This window comes from Netta rufina, assembly GCF_964035555.1.
Source record: "Netta rufina genome assembly, chromosome: 1".
NCBI lineage: Eukaryota > Metazoa > Chordata > Aves > Anseriformes > Anatidae > Netta > Netta rufina.
Window position 1 is genome coordinate 178,344,778 of NC_140123.1, and position 15,220 is coordinate 178,359,997.

The following is a 15,220-nucleotide window of genomic DNA, read 5'->3' on the forward strand; positions in this document are numbered from 1 at the left end:
ATAAATGAATAGTAATTGGGTTCAAATCAACAGTATAGGAGCCTTCTTTACCACTGGAAGTCCAGCCTGTGAACTCACCATCACATTTCTCTAATATCTGAACGGTGTCTCCAATCTCCAGTGATAGGCCATGGGGGACTGTCCCTCGAAAACCAGCTATTACTGAAAGAGACAGGACGTTTAAATTAGTAAGATATAACTTGGGGTTGTTCTTTAATAAAAACAGTATACTAACAGGGGTAGTTAAGTGTTAATACTGAAACCATGAGCTGTACAAAGAACCAGAGGTTAAGCCACTGTTATGAGCAGAATATTTAAAACATTGAATTTGAAAAAAAAAAAAAAAAAGAAACACTTGCAGACCTACTATGCATGAATGGAAAGCTTGTACTGGAGAAGGCTGCCAGCTAGTCTACTACCCATAACTACCCTCAAGGACAGAAACTGTTTTATTCCAAATGTTCCCACTAACACATAGCTGCCCTCAGATGTCTGCATGCAGAAAGCACCAATATTTTTGTTGCCATCTGTACCAGCGACTTGTCACAAAAGGGAAGACTTATTTCTCAGAAGTTTAATGGATGCTGTAGACCCAACACTTTATATAATCCCAGCTGAGGAAATGCTTAGGGGGTGGGGAATAGTAAGGCACGCTACAAAGCAGGCTGTTTGTTGAAATCCTTTGGCATGCATTGCTCCCCCCAGCCTTGCTGGCCAGGGAAGTTGGGCAGAAGCTGGGGCAGGAGCTGCACGCGTGGACCTCCCGTACTGGACACACCAAGGGCCGCGGAAACAAAGCACCCACCGGGTCACACAGTGACTTTTCCATATACTTAAAACAGTCATGAGTTAAGTCTTACATTGTTAGTGCTAAAAAAAAAAAAAAAGCCAGCTGATATTTTGTTGTTTTTGTTCAGAACCAACACGTAATACCCAAAAGCTGCTCAAAAAGCTCACTCCTACATATGCTAAGAATCCATCAATGTGCTGGATAATTACTGAGCTTCTCAACCCCCTGCTTGTTGTACCTGAAATTCTGAATTAAAATGCTGCCTAATTCAGGCCATGACACCAAGCAATAGTGATTTTGATTCTCTGAATTGCAACATTATATTGAAGCTTATTTTTCAAGTTGAAGAGGAACATGGCTTTCTACCAATATCAGCAGGACGTGATACAGAAAATCACTCAATGACCAAACAGATGTCTTGCTGCTATCAAACACCTATCAATCTAGGTAGGAGAACACAAATCTTACAGCAAAGTAAAACAAAACAAACAAAAAAAGCAAACAAACAAACAAAAATCAAAACCAACTCAGGGGCATGCGAATAAATCTTCATATATAAAAGCAAAAAGGAACCCCCCTGGGTACAGCTGTGCATATCAAGTACCTACTCTTCCACCAAGGGAAATGCAACATCTGGAATGACAAAAATCCATGTTAGCAGCCCGTCGACTGTCTGGAGTCTGGCCCGCCACGGGCAGTGACTGCACTTGCTCAAAAGGCAATGTCAGCCACCCTCCTGCTCTTGTCACGATGCTCCTCAGAGGCAGCGGCAGACATCAGCTGTCAGCAGCCACGGAAATTTAAAATTCCTTTGTGAATCTTTGCCAGAAAATTCCAGATTTTAGGTGTGAAACAACAGGTTATGTTTTGTACTGTAGGCCGATGCACCCCACGATGTGATGCACCCCACGATGTCTGGGGAAAACGCCTGATTTTGATGTTATGCCCATTTGGAAATGCAGTGTGAAATTTGTTTCATCACTAAGTGTAAATAATGCCAACTGTGCAAATCTCCCATCGTGAATGTATGTAGCTTAGGCATTTGTGGAAACAAAAGCTACTAAAAAAAATTATCTCCCTTCAAGCTGTTTGAGGCACTATTTTTTAAAAATATCATCACAGGAATAAATTACACAGCTGTAAAATCAGCAGCAATTTCTAAGGAATTCTTCTTCACATGCTGAGATACATGTATTTAAAAGCACAAACCAAATCTTGTCCTTGGATGTACATACAACTTCTATGTGCCTTTTGTGACAGTGGATACATGCTTCTTCCACGCTTCTGCTATTTGGCAAGTTGTTTGGCTAAACTTTGTGCTCCTTGGAAATTCTCTAAACAAAACATTACCTCCTTTTCTAAAAGGCAAAGAAGTACATTTTTGCCAAGTCTTTCTTCAGAATTTGTCAGTCATTGCAGAATCACCACTGTTTGTAATCCATGGTCCTTACTTAACCCTTTGAAAACAGCCTGCCAGACTGTGTCTGAATCATCCCAAAAAGTTTGAAGTGACCACAACTTGCACTAAATTTATTTCTGTTTTTTTTTTCCAAGGCACATGTACTGAATAATCTACATTCAGTTTAATGCTGCTCCTACTCTACAGGTATTTATATGGAAACAAAATACCCTAAGACTGAAATAAAAAGAGCTGCTCCAGTTCTCCCATCGCGATCAAGTACACCATTTTTAGAGGGTTAGTCACTAGAAAGCATTTTTACATCAAAAAAGTTTGTCTAAGAATTGAATAATAAGAATTTTTCAATTAATTCTTACACAAATACCTAAAAGTGAAAACAGCTTACTATGAGCAGATATATATAAAAGAGTCAATAAAATGTGTATCTGAATCCCTCTGTGGCACAGGAATGACAAGTGTCATCTGGTCAGCTTTCCAGTCTGCTAGAGGTAAAAGTGAATTATGAAGTCTGCCAGAATAGCTCCTACAGAAGTACAGCAATTGAAATAAAATTAAAGAATTTGCAGAACTAGCATGCAAACAAAATCCTTGTGTCTTATTATACTTCTGAGATGTCTTATTTTTAAATTCCACGCAGTAAAAAGAATGACTATTTTTTTCCTTAAGAGCCAGCATATCCTGTCACATTGTTATGATCTAACTTTGCTGTGACATTCGGGTTTTATTACTTAGTTACTAGATCTGTTAAAGATATATTTTTTTCTCTTTTTTTCTGAAGAGAAGTTTCAAAAAAAAAAAAAAAAAACCACTTTTAAGACAGAAAAAGATTGAAATCTGACACAGTAAAAAATAGCCAGAATTCATTTTAGAGCTTGTATGGAAGACAAAATTGTATCTTGAAATATCCTCTAGAAAGATAACCTGCAGAGTATCAGAAAAAGAAAAGGAAGAAAGAAAAAAATGAGGGCATCACCTGCACCACGAAGGCAGCGCCGTCACCCCATCCACTTGCAGATTTCTGGCAGGAGTCTAACAGAGGTCTCGCAGCCAGGTCAGGCTCAAAACAGGCAGACCGGCATCTTTAGCAATGCCACTCAAAACAAATGAAAAGGGCACTGCAGAGCAGCAGAGAATGTAAGGCAAGGCAGAGGAATCCACAGATGAATTGCTCTGTGTAGAGCAAGCAACTCATCACAGAAATGGTTCCTTGGCTAACTAATCATGTTCAGACCTGGGACCAAGACAGGAGGTGGCTATTCGTGTCTTTTGAGTTTATCTGTGGTGTACATACATATGCAGAACAGAGGAAGAATAATGAAGTCCTGGAAGGAGGTAGCCTCAGTTCTACTGGAGGAGATCCTGGGGTTCAGCAATTCGGCTGGGGCACAGGATTATTATCACAGCCCAGCTGTGATACAGGTTTGATGGACCAAGCCTCTTGCCCTTTCCTCCAGTGGCCACATTGTTCTGCAACACTTTTCAGGTGTTTTTTAATTTTTTCTTGTAGTAGTATGTATATAATTAACCACGGTGCAGTGATGTGGTTGAAGGTGTTCCTAACCTAGCTCCAGAGAGCAGTGTGCATTCACCATCCTCACAGAACTGGACACAGCATTCACCGAAGCACGTGCACCAAATCCACACCATTTTCATTGTCACAATGACAACATCTGGTGTGGTTATTGCCTCCTCTCGCCCCCCTTGCAACTGGAGAGCAGAGACCTTACACAAGGAGGGTGGGCAGGAGATAGATAGGAAATCCCCTCTGCATACAGCTCCCCTCCCAGTCCCTGTAGGAGTGCTGTCCGCACGCACAGGCACAGGAGGCTGTGCATCACAAGCACTTACACCTACATTCATTTTGTCATTGTAGTACCTGAAGGTCCTTCACATTTCCTGTTTGTGTTTCAGGCCCAGGCGCGGTGATTGATGCCCTCTTTGATCACCCCTCAGCCACAGGAGAAAGAGGAAATGTGAAACTCCAGAATAAAGGTTTGCAGGAGGATATATTCCCAGAAGGAGGTTTGAAACTGAGTTCAAATACAACAGCTAACTTGGAACTATTAAGTATTTTCTTGCTGCCAAAGGGTACTCAGAGGATAAGTCAGCAAAGCAACCTAGGACACAAAATCCCAGTCCACACAGAAGGTGAAACCATACAGTGAGATCTACAGTGATATGAAACATTAAAGAAGCTCTGGGATTAAGGCAAAGATCAGAGTATCTGTGGTATTACAGGTGCAATGCATCCTGTTTTGAAACAACCCATTTGCTTGAGAGCTGTGGAGAGAGAACTGGCCATCTCGCACAGGGTCTTTTCTTTTGGGTTAAGTTTCTTATCTGTGATATACTGCTAAAAACCATCCAAAATGTCATCCTTAATATTTTTCTTCCGCAAAGGTCAATAAAACAGAGTGAGTTCAATCAGGAGCATGATAAGAAATATTACAGAACATCTTGATGAGTTTCTCACAACTTTTTCACTGTGAACTACTGGAATGAAATTTCAAGTCTTAACCTTCACATCAGACCATTGTCCCAATTAGGAAAACGAGGAGAGAGAAGGACTAATCTGATGGAGCTTATGTTTAGCTTCTCAAAAGAAACTTTCCCTTTCATCTCTTTCATTATCTAAGTCACTGCCTGCCTGTGCTCCCTGTTGGGCAGCTGTGAGATACAGGCCCCTGGCCTATAAACAGATCAATCCAAGCCCAAGGTCTTAATTAAAGCCTAAATGAAGTTCTTTGGTGCAAGACCCTTCTGCTCTTTTACAGAACAGAATTGCTGTTCTGAAAAATACAACAAGATTTATTTTTTTTTTCCAGTGACAACTACTGCACTGAAATCCTACAGGTGAGTTAGCATTACACAGAAGCACTTGAGGCTCACCGAGACCATGTTGTACATCATGCCTGGCTCAGGTTTTTTATTTATAAAATGAAAATGTTCCCCCCCAAAGGGTGCAATGCAATGTAGTGCTCAAGATGTCCCCTGTCCCAAGCTAACATTAAGCAGGGCTTACATCTCCACCTGCAAAGGCACCGGGAGCAGGGGAGGCGACATCTGCAGCAGTGACCGATACCTCAAAGCTGGGCATCTGTGCCACGACAGCAGGCTTAGGTTCAGGTAATAAAAGACAGTCCTTCATCTGAAGAAAGAGGGGTGGGGGGTAGAAAAATGTAAGTTGCTTTAATCATCACTTTAAAATTACTTGGCCATGTTGTGCACGCTCAGTGGTGGAATCAAAAGCAGACTCCAGTTCAATGCCCCAAGCCATGATGTCCCAGCTAAAAGAGAGAGCACAGGAACCACACAGAAATATAAAACACACGGAAATAACTGATTTGGAGGGTGGAAACTGTGTGTCACAGGGGCTGGTTTTGACAGGGAACAAGAAGCTGTGATAGAAAAGGAATTGATCTGCTGGTAGCAGGGGTGGGTGGCCCATTTCCAAGTTTTGCTCGGGGTTACATTCTTAAAATTTTTATGCCTGAAATAACTGGAGACCTGCACATAAGCACTAATGAGGCAGGCACTGTTGTTCCTTTCCTCCTAACAGATGACCAGAAGCTATTATTGATTTCAGATATTATCTGCTATAATTGAAATCAGGTCCTCTCTGTGGCAAAAGCCATTTTTCAAGTTTGTGTTCGGGACTTGAAGTGCTGTTCTTTCGAGAGATTGAGCGTTTCAGGTACAACCACTTCAAGAGGTTTATTTTCAATTCAACACTTGAAAACATATCAGAAAAGCTGTAATAAATAAAACTAGGGAGCTTCCAATATTAAAAAGACAGCACAGAGTTCAGCTGGTAAATCCTTTACTGTTCAGTATTTCATTTACGACAAAAAATGGAGCTTGTTTTTATGCAGCCCTTTAAGTGATGAGTAATGACAGATATGTACATATGGAGAGCAAACACAATACAAATCTGGCAATGTAAGCAGCTGCAGAAAATGCAACATTAAAGAGAGCACATCATCAAAGCAGGCATTAAATGAAATCAAGAAGTCAGACCAACATCTCTGCTCAGGATTCTGTCTGCAAAGTCATCCAGATGCTGCTGACCAGTGGCAAGCACCACAGGCAGCCAGCGGCACAGCTCTCAGCATCTCGTGTCTCCTGAGCCAGCCGTGATTGTTCTGTGTTCGACAGCTATCAATGAATCTGTGTAACTAGGCTATGAATGCCTTGTAATGTTGGTGCCCACAAACTGCCCTGGAAGTGAACTTTCCACTTCAAATAAGGCTCAGGAAAAAAAGAAATCTTCCTTTTATTTCACACCTGCCACTTACAATTTCGTTTCACGTCCCCTTGTTCTTAGGGGAAAGTTTGAGCAAGCCTTCTCTTGTCACCTTCTCTGCTCTTTTCTCCAAACCATTCCTTAGCTGTGTCTTTTCCAGGATGTAGTTTTTTTCTCCCCAAAAGAAGCCGAGGTACCTTTTCAGATTTCTAAATAGGCAGAATTGTTGCAAGCATAAGCACACTCAGGCGTACAACGTTGTTAATGCTCAATGGCTAAAGCTTACCGTCCCAAGCCACCGCATGCACTCAGCTTTGCCTGCATACGGATTGATCTGGACGGAGTGCTGGTAGCACAGCTCCACGCTCACGCTTCTATTACACGGGTTAATTCAGGCATCTGTTCAGTAATGCACTGTGCTGCCTCCAGATACCCTAGGAGGCTTGCTGCTAACCAGAAACAAGCTAATGAAGGCAATGGCAGAAAAGCAGAGAGGGGGAAAAAAGAAATCAATCTAACCTCTCCTCGATAGAGACAATACCCATGTTAGTCTCAATAACAGAAGTGATCCTCAAATCTCCTGCAGGTCACTGAGGACAAGAACCCTTAAATTTATATTGACGTGAAAGAGTGTGAGCTCTCTCTCCTGTATGCCCACCACAATTAAAAGGATCAAACACACAGCTCAGATGCTGACAGCCCGAGGCTCCTGAGCCATGCGTGGCTCCTGAATATCTCAAGTGCTGCTCAAGTGCAGCGTTCACCTGTTCTTCAGAGATGAGTGCTTGTGTGGCATATTCCTAATAGGAATACTTATCGAACAACTATTTATGAAAATACCTCGTGGAACTTCAAAAATCATTAAAAAGTTTCTAGCAATGTCCAAGCTATGAAAATACTACGTAAGTAGAACCACGAACCTTTCCATACGCCCGTTCTTCACTTGTCTGAAAAACAAAGCCAGCATCCAACATTCCTGCTGCTGCTGGCACTACACTAGCTATTTGCACAGACAAGGCAAATACCAAGGCTGAAGTACACAAAGAGCTGTAGCAGAGCGCACCCAACCTGTTCTGGTCTCAACATTTAAATTCAGCAAGGTAATCACTTTCAAATCCCTGATTACAATGCTGCCAAAACCCATAGGACTATTCTAATATAGATAATCAGTTTAGTGTGCCTGTCTGAGCGTTTGTCAAGCCCTGCTCATCCTGCATCTCAGCTTCAGGGAGGAACTTCATCACCTGGTTCAATAGCAGCTCCCCCAACATCTGCAAAAACTTTTGCTAACTCTTTCCTTTAGGTACCTTAGATATTAAGCACTGTATCTTAGGAAAAAGCACTAAAAATAACAAGTGGTGGCTTCCTGGGGCACCTACCTGCTGTTGAGGATGGCTGCCTGCCTAGAATACCCAGAGTAATTGAGTGCACACCACCAGAGTACCTATCCTTGCAGGTATGAGATTTCACTAATTGTTTTCCTTCTTCAATCAAATATGAGTTAAGCATTTCTTGAGCTCCTACCGCCTCTTACTATGTCTACATTTTGACTCTGCTAAGAGCACTTTCTTGTTATGCATTAGTTCTGGAAATGGAAATTTAACAGTAAAAAGAAAATAAAATTAGCAGGTCTGTACACATCTATAAAACCTAGTGCACTTTGGAGTCTATGAGTAGATGATACTGCTCCTCACTATCAGACTTCCTTTAAGACTTTCCTTCTTTGAAGAGAAGAAATGTCAATGTAAAACCTGTCTCAGGTATCGCAGTAGAAAGTGAGGTAAACTCAGTACCATAAGGTGTAGATGTCATGCATTCAATCGTATTACAGGACTGAACACAACACAGGAGCTATGCTACGTGCAGTGAGACCATCTGGTCTCACAGCTCTCTAATACTGTCCCTAGAGCCACAGATGCAGTATCGATGCTCTTAGACTGACATCATGAGCAGTAAGTATGGACAAAGTGTCAGCAACAACTTAAAAATCCAGCTGAAAGAACAAAGCAGAACATGGAAAAAAAAGTAGATTATGTTAAAGATGACATTGTCTATGAGGACAACCTTCTTCAGATAAAAATAACTGTTACTATGACTTTCATTATGACTAAGTATTTCCAAAGTATTAAGTCTTTCCAAGTAACTTCTTTTTTTTTAAGGTTGTTAAGTAATTGCCTTAATTTTCAATATCATCGTCAAAGAAGAGTTATTGCTATGTAACTTTAACTTGAAAAAGTCTTCGGATTTTGTTTACAGCTTTTGGGGAACCAAAATTTCCAATTAAAATCAAATAAACCACCTGTTTCTTCTCTCTCGCTTTTTTTTTTCTTTTTTCTTTTTTTCATTTGGGAACTTTCTGTAGGTGTCAGATAGAGAAAAAATGTTAATGTGTGGACGGGAGAAGCACAAGAGCATCTGAGGTCCAACAAAGTCAACAAAGCCCTGGAAGCACAGTAACCAGGTCTCATCATGACTCTTCAGTGTATTTTGGGCCTCATTAAAGCATGATGTGGTGCTCACTAAAACCTCCAGAAAGTTAAATTTAAAAGACTCAAAGTTGCACGTGATTTCAAATCCAGATCCATGGTGATATTCTTGCATATGCCAGAAGGTTTGCTGGCTACCTCTCACATCCCCACACAGACAGCACAAAATGAAGGGTGTTTCACGTAATTATAGGCTCAGGAGACACTTCCAAGAAAGCATGTAACTTTTTTCAAAATAACCCTAAGGTGTTTATTTTAAAGCAGGCCTTGAATAGCTGAGTGCATCCTTACAATTTTGTGCTGATTTAATCCAAGTACACTGGGTCTGGTCCAAAGCCTAATGACCAGCATTTCCCTATTCTCCTCTTCTGTCCCCAAAAGCATTATAGCCTGGCATTCTGCCCTGAATTTAGTGTCCATAATTTCACATATTTTAAGAAGCTTCATATACCGCCATACAAATCCAAGTTCAAAAGAGCTGTAGTCTTGTGAACTGTAAAGAAAACCAGTCTGCGGTGCTAGCTGCACCATCATTCTTCAGCAGCTATCAGAGACTTCCAAGGAGAACACAGTCAGACAACAGTACAGTAGCTGAAAAACTCCATGTGTTTGGTATAAAAGATTTTGGCAAACTAGACCACTTTCCCCTTAAAATTTCAATGTTTACTCCTATTCAAGTAATAAGTGACTTTCAAGGAGGCCAACAAAAGCAGAGCATAAGGTTTCTTCACTAATAAAATAGAGACAGGCCATCTATCTTCTGCAGTAAATTTTTTATAACAGACAGGTCCATCAAATGCCATTATAGATAAAACACTGTCCAATTTTCTTTTATTTCCTTCGTAAGAACAGTGCTTAACTCCATACTTGACCTGCCATCAGCAAGACAACAACAATAAAATCAACACCCTACGCAGTTTTAGTGCCAATGTTTTTCAGTGTGTCTCATATCATTATACTGCAGACAAGCGTCAGTCTCTTGGTAATCTGTATTTCTCTGACATTCAGTCATTTCATTATAAATTTATTTTAAACACCGTAATTTTATCACTAAGAGTTCTGTTAATTTTGAGTTTTATAACTCAAATTATTCTGCTTTGGTAAGGTGTAGCCTTAACCACATTGTTACTTATGATGCACATTTATTAAATGCCAGTCTTTTGCTTTACATCAAAAATTATCAGAATATGGTTCTAATTTTTAGTAGTCATTTCCTCAGTAATAAAACAAAACCCCTAAAAACTTATGCAATAAGCACATTGTGTAATTTAGTTAGCAGTAAAAATAAACAAAACCCAAAGATTTTTGTGCAATTGTGAGCTGCTGTTGACTGCCATACAGATCAGCCAGTTATATGTAGATGTGAACTTAATAGCAGAAAATCTCTTGAAAAGTTGGTCTGTTTGCAAGGTGTGGAAGTGCATCTAGGTAAGTGCATCTAAGGAAGACGATGATTACAAATCACTTACAAGTACTCTGGTACATTTTTTTTATTTATTTATTTTTATTCTTAGATGAAGTAGAACTTTCTTGATCTATTGTATTTGAGAGGCATTTCAAATATACTGGAAATTCATGACTGGTGAAGCAAAACTACTTTCTCCTCCTAAAATCTTCAGAAACTGCTGAACTAAAGAAGTTTAAACACCCCACTCTGGTTTTAAGCTGGTTTAATGGTTGGAAATAACCATTTCACTTTTCAGCCTGACTTCAATCGTTGAGCCAGCAGAACTCAGTGTAGTTAGCCCTGACAAGTTTCATCACTAATCTCCATAAAGTTAAAACTACATGGATATTTAATATAATCCAACGGGTATCTTAAAATGTACACCCAAAGAGGAAACAACAAATGAATAAACTTACTGTTTTTCTAGTCAAAGTTCCGGAAAAAAAAAAAAAAATCTATCTGGATATATGCTTTTCACAGTGTCTCTGCAGGCTTCTGATATACTTTCAGAAGAATTATCTCGAAAAATCAGATCCTTCCTGTACTACTTATGTTTGCTTACAAATTACACTTATTACTCCAAAATCATGGGTGATGAGGATTTAGGTTCAGTTGGCTGTTTAGAAAAGTGCACAAGAGTATCCAAAAATGTGTCTGAAAAGAATATGCTGCCAGTTATAGGATAATGAAGATTGTTGCCCAGGGACTGATAGTCTTGTTTGGTGGGAAGGAAGTTATCAGCGGAAATATATGAGCAAACAGCCCTCTTCAAATGTTTATATTACTATTCATTGCTGCATCTGAGCATTATCTTTTTATGTATGAGTACATCAAGATAATTCTTTTGTTTTCAACACTGTTTAACATATTGGTAGAGTCACTAAAAATAACAACCACTACCACAGCTCTCTCCTTCACTCTTCCTCTACAGGTGGCCTAGGGGTATGTTTGGGATACCACGGGTCCAGAAAAACACAGAAAACAGAGAAGTATTTCTAAGAAATCAGTACTGGGAGACTCGTCAAGGTCTTGACAGGTCTCTCTTTGGTCCCAGGCAAACCAGACACAGGTACTCAAGGTGAGGCTGCACCAGCGCAGAGTATAGTGGGATGACCATTTCCCTTGGCCAGCTCATAATGCTGTCCTTGGTGCTTGTTTTTTTCTTTTATTATTAAGGAGTTTTCCCATCCCTCTCCAGATGAACAAATCTGCATGACTGTTTTCTGAAACTCTTTAAAAGCAACACAAGCAGCAAAAACTTTACTTCATAAATAAGAAAAATGAACAGAAACGGGTAAAAACACTTTTTGTCAGCCCAGCATCTGCCAGCAGGTTGGTAGCAAAGCTGAAATGAGCTCAGATCAGATCTACAATCTATTGACCATTGTCCATGCCAGTAAGACACATCATGCACTTCCTTTGCACTGAACTTAAGTACAAAACTCAAAGACTTGAAGGAAAAGCAGCTGCCAAGCTCCATGTGAAAGGGGCATGGGTGAGGCAGGGAATGAGGAGAAATGAAAGCCAAGCAAAACCAGCAGCAAAGCCTTCCTGCAAGGCTGCTGCCCTGGAAGGGACCACTCCCAGTGAGGGGCAGCGAGCACAGGAACTCCCAGCCACATATTTTGTCAAGGGAGCCAGCTTACCAGCACAGACAGATGATATAATTATTAAGCTAATTTAAAATCATTCATTTGTTGAAAGGCTGTTTTTCCTTCCTACAATTAATAGCCTCCTGGGCATCCAGATATAGTATAACAGAGGCCCCATAGGATTTATCCAGCATCTGAAGTAAGGAGAGAAAAAAGCTGTGTTTTCCTCCAATGCTTCAGAAAAACTTCTGAAATGAGAACAAGAAAGTCAAGCAGAAGACCTCTTACAAAAAGAGATTCTAGAAATAAGGAGGAAAAATATCACCATCAATACGAAGTTTAACAAGAGCAAGTGCTGGATTCTGTGCCTGGGATGGGCCAACTGTGGAGATATATGTACAGGCTGAGAGATGAGAGCCTGGAGAGCAGCCCTGCAGAAAGGGATCTGGGAGCTCTGGTTGACAGCAAGCTGAACACGAGCCAGCAGTGTGCCCTGGCAGCCAGAAGGGCCAAACATACCCTGCGGTACATTAAGCACAGTGCTGCCAGCTGGCTCAGGGAAGGGATTGTCCTGCTCTGTTCTGTGCTGCTGTGGCCTCACCTGGAGTACTGTGGGCAGTTCTGGGCAGCACAGTATAAGAAGGACATAAAATTATTACAGACATCTGAAGTAGAGCTACAAAGATAGTGAAGGCTCTAGAGGGCAAAACGTACAAGGAGCAGCTGAAGCTACTTGGTTTGTTCAGCCCAGAGCAGATCAGGCTGAGGGGAGGCCTAATGGCAGCCTGCAGCTCCCTCACAAGGGGAGCGGAGGGGCAGGCGCTGAGCTCTGCTCTCTGGGGACAGCGACAGGACCCGAGGGAACGGCATGGAGCTGGGACAGGGGAGGGTCAGGCTGGGGGTTAGGGAAAGGTTCTGCACCCAGAGGGTGGTTGGGCACTGGGACAGGCTCCCCAGGGCAGTGGGCATGGCACCCAGACTGCTAGAGTTCAAGGAGGGTTTGGATAACGCTATCAGACACAGGGTTTGATTTTTGGGTGGTCCTGTGTGGAGTCAGCACAGTCAGAGTGATTCTTGCAGGTCCATTTCAACGCAGGACATTCTATAATTTTTAATGCAAATTAGCATTTTCTAAGTGATAAACTATGGTGATCATACCTTTGATTGTAATGCATGTGGTTAAACAAATTAGTTGGTCAGGAAATGGTGTGGGAACTGATCTTTTCCACTGCACAGCCATCAAGAAAATCATAACATCTGCCTTCAAAAATTGGTTCCCAATTTATTGGGCTTTTTGCTCTGTTGTTTGATTACCCTTAGACCGAGCATATTAATTCAGAAACTAATTGGCAGGAATAAATCACCCAGATGTCACCACTGTCGATGATAAAAACCAAAACAGTAATTACATACATGACTGTACCATAAAGTATCTCGTCAGTGTCCTGTAGTTAATACACAAAATTGCATCATCCACGGAAAAACTAAGGACTGACCATTACAAATTATACACGGTATTCTTCACATAATATTTTCTGCTTTGCTATAGACAGTTCAACATCTCAGAAAACAGATTTATTCCTTAAATAAATGCTGAAAAAATAATTTACCACAACCAAATATCCAGTTTTTCTAGCCTTTGTCTAGAGGATCCTGTACGAGGCATGTCCAACATACCCATGACCCATAATCCATAATCGCAGCTTATTAGGAGATATATGCCCCCAGAAGCATCCACACTGCGTCTGAGTAATGTGCATTTCCACATCACTGTCTGCACATCATTTCCTAGCACCTCATAGCAAGATGGATTCTTATAATCATAGACTGAGTTGCAGCTGCACAGTGCCACAGGAAAAAAGCAGTTTTTTCCCAAAGGCAATGACGGTGCTCAGAAATCCACTAGGAAGAAAAGAGAAAAAAAGAAAAAGAAAAAAAAAAAAAGTGAAAAAAACAGGGTTCCTGCCAATCTAATCTAACAAAATAATTCTTCCTGAGTCTGGTGATAAAGTGTACCACAGAGGCCGGAGCAAGACACATAGACACATCGGGCAGTCAACTCGGGCATTTTTCCTGTATCAAGAGGACTGCCTCCATCCCATCTCCACCCACTCTATCTCAAAGGTCAATTCCTCAAAGGCTGTAGCTGCCACACCATGGGGAAAAAAAACAAAAAAACAAAAAAAAAACAAAACAAAAAACCACAACACCTTCAATTAAGATACAAGCAAAACTCTGCTTAATCCATCAGCTTGCAGCACGTAGTGAATGAAAATCTGTGTAACATGTTTAAAGCTTACAAAGCTGCAAAGTGTACATAAAAGTAATTGCTGCAGTACCCAGAAGTTCTGCCACTACCTAAGTCCATAAAGAAATCCTCCCTTTGCAAAGTTCTGGTCCCCATTTTTGGAATAAACAGAAAAAACAGAACAGATTCTGGTCAAAGAAAGACAGAAAGGTCATCCAAGGCACGCATCATCTTACTGAACTGACCTTGGAAAAGAAATGTAACTGACAACATAATATAGAGGAATACAAACCACTAAAATAAAGGGAAAACAAACATGTAATTCCTACTCCTCACAGCATAATACCTTAAAGGAATGAATGGCTCAGCAGCAGGTTTAAACTGAACCAAATAATATTTTCACAGAGGCACAATCAAGTTACAGAACATCACTGTCACAGAATGCTGTCAAGGTCGACAATAAAAGGAATTTTAAAAGGGATTACGGATATAGGATGACTTCAGTACAACGGTCCTAATGCAATCTGAGTCTTTGGAAAGGCTCTAACAAGCATGGTTAAATTTATATTTCCATTATTTCTTATGCTTCTTCCCAGTAAAAAAAATAAATAAATAATAAAATCCCTTAAAAAAATGAACGAGTGTATGTGGCTTGACCCAGCTTGACAACTGTTCAGTTCCTATGCTACACAGCAGTAGTAGCAGTTTCTGATGCCAAGTACAGATTAAGTAGCAATGTATGGATGTTGAAAATAAGTAAATTAGATGATTAGTAGACTGCTAAGATGTTTTGAAATTGAGTGAAATAAGCAAAAGAACTGATGAGATGAATCAGGTGGCATTTCTACGACATGGACTTTTTTTTAAACAGAAGATTTTCAGAAGCACTGAAAAGAATCAGCTGCTGAGTTCCAAGCCAAATGCTGAATCTGAAGATGAATAAGCACAAGCATACTTTAAAAACAACATTATTTTTCCTTAGACATATCTGGCT

The 15,220-nt window shown here is 40.6% G+C and overlaps 1 protein-coding gene across 2 annotated transcripts in view; it reads right to left on the reverse strand.

Moving 5' to 3' along the window:
* Positions 1–15,220, reverse strand: part of DOCK4 (dedicator of cytokinesis 4) — a gene marked incomplete at its 5' end in the record, with an annotated part of 247,303 nt that overhangs the window by 163,845 nt on the left and 68,238 nt on the right. For both annotated transcript variants that reach the window (XM_084306308.1, XM_084306307.1), the window contains one exon: positions 79–162. In XM_084306308.1, coding sequence (XP_084162434.1) covers positions 79–162 — 84 coding nt within the window. The remainder of the gene's footprint in view (positions 1–78; positions 163–15,220) is intronic.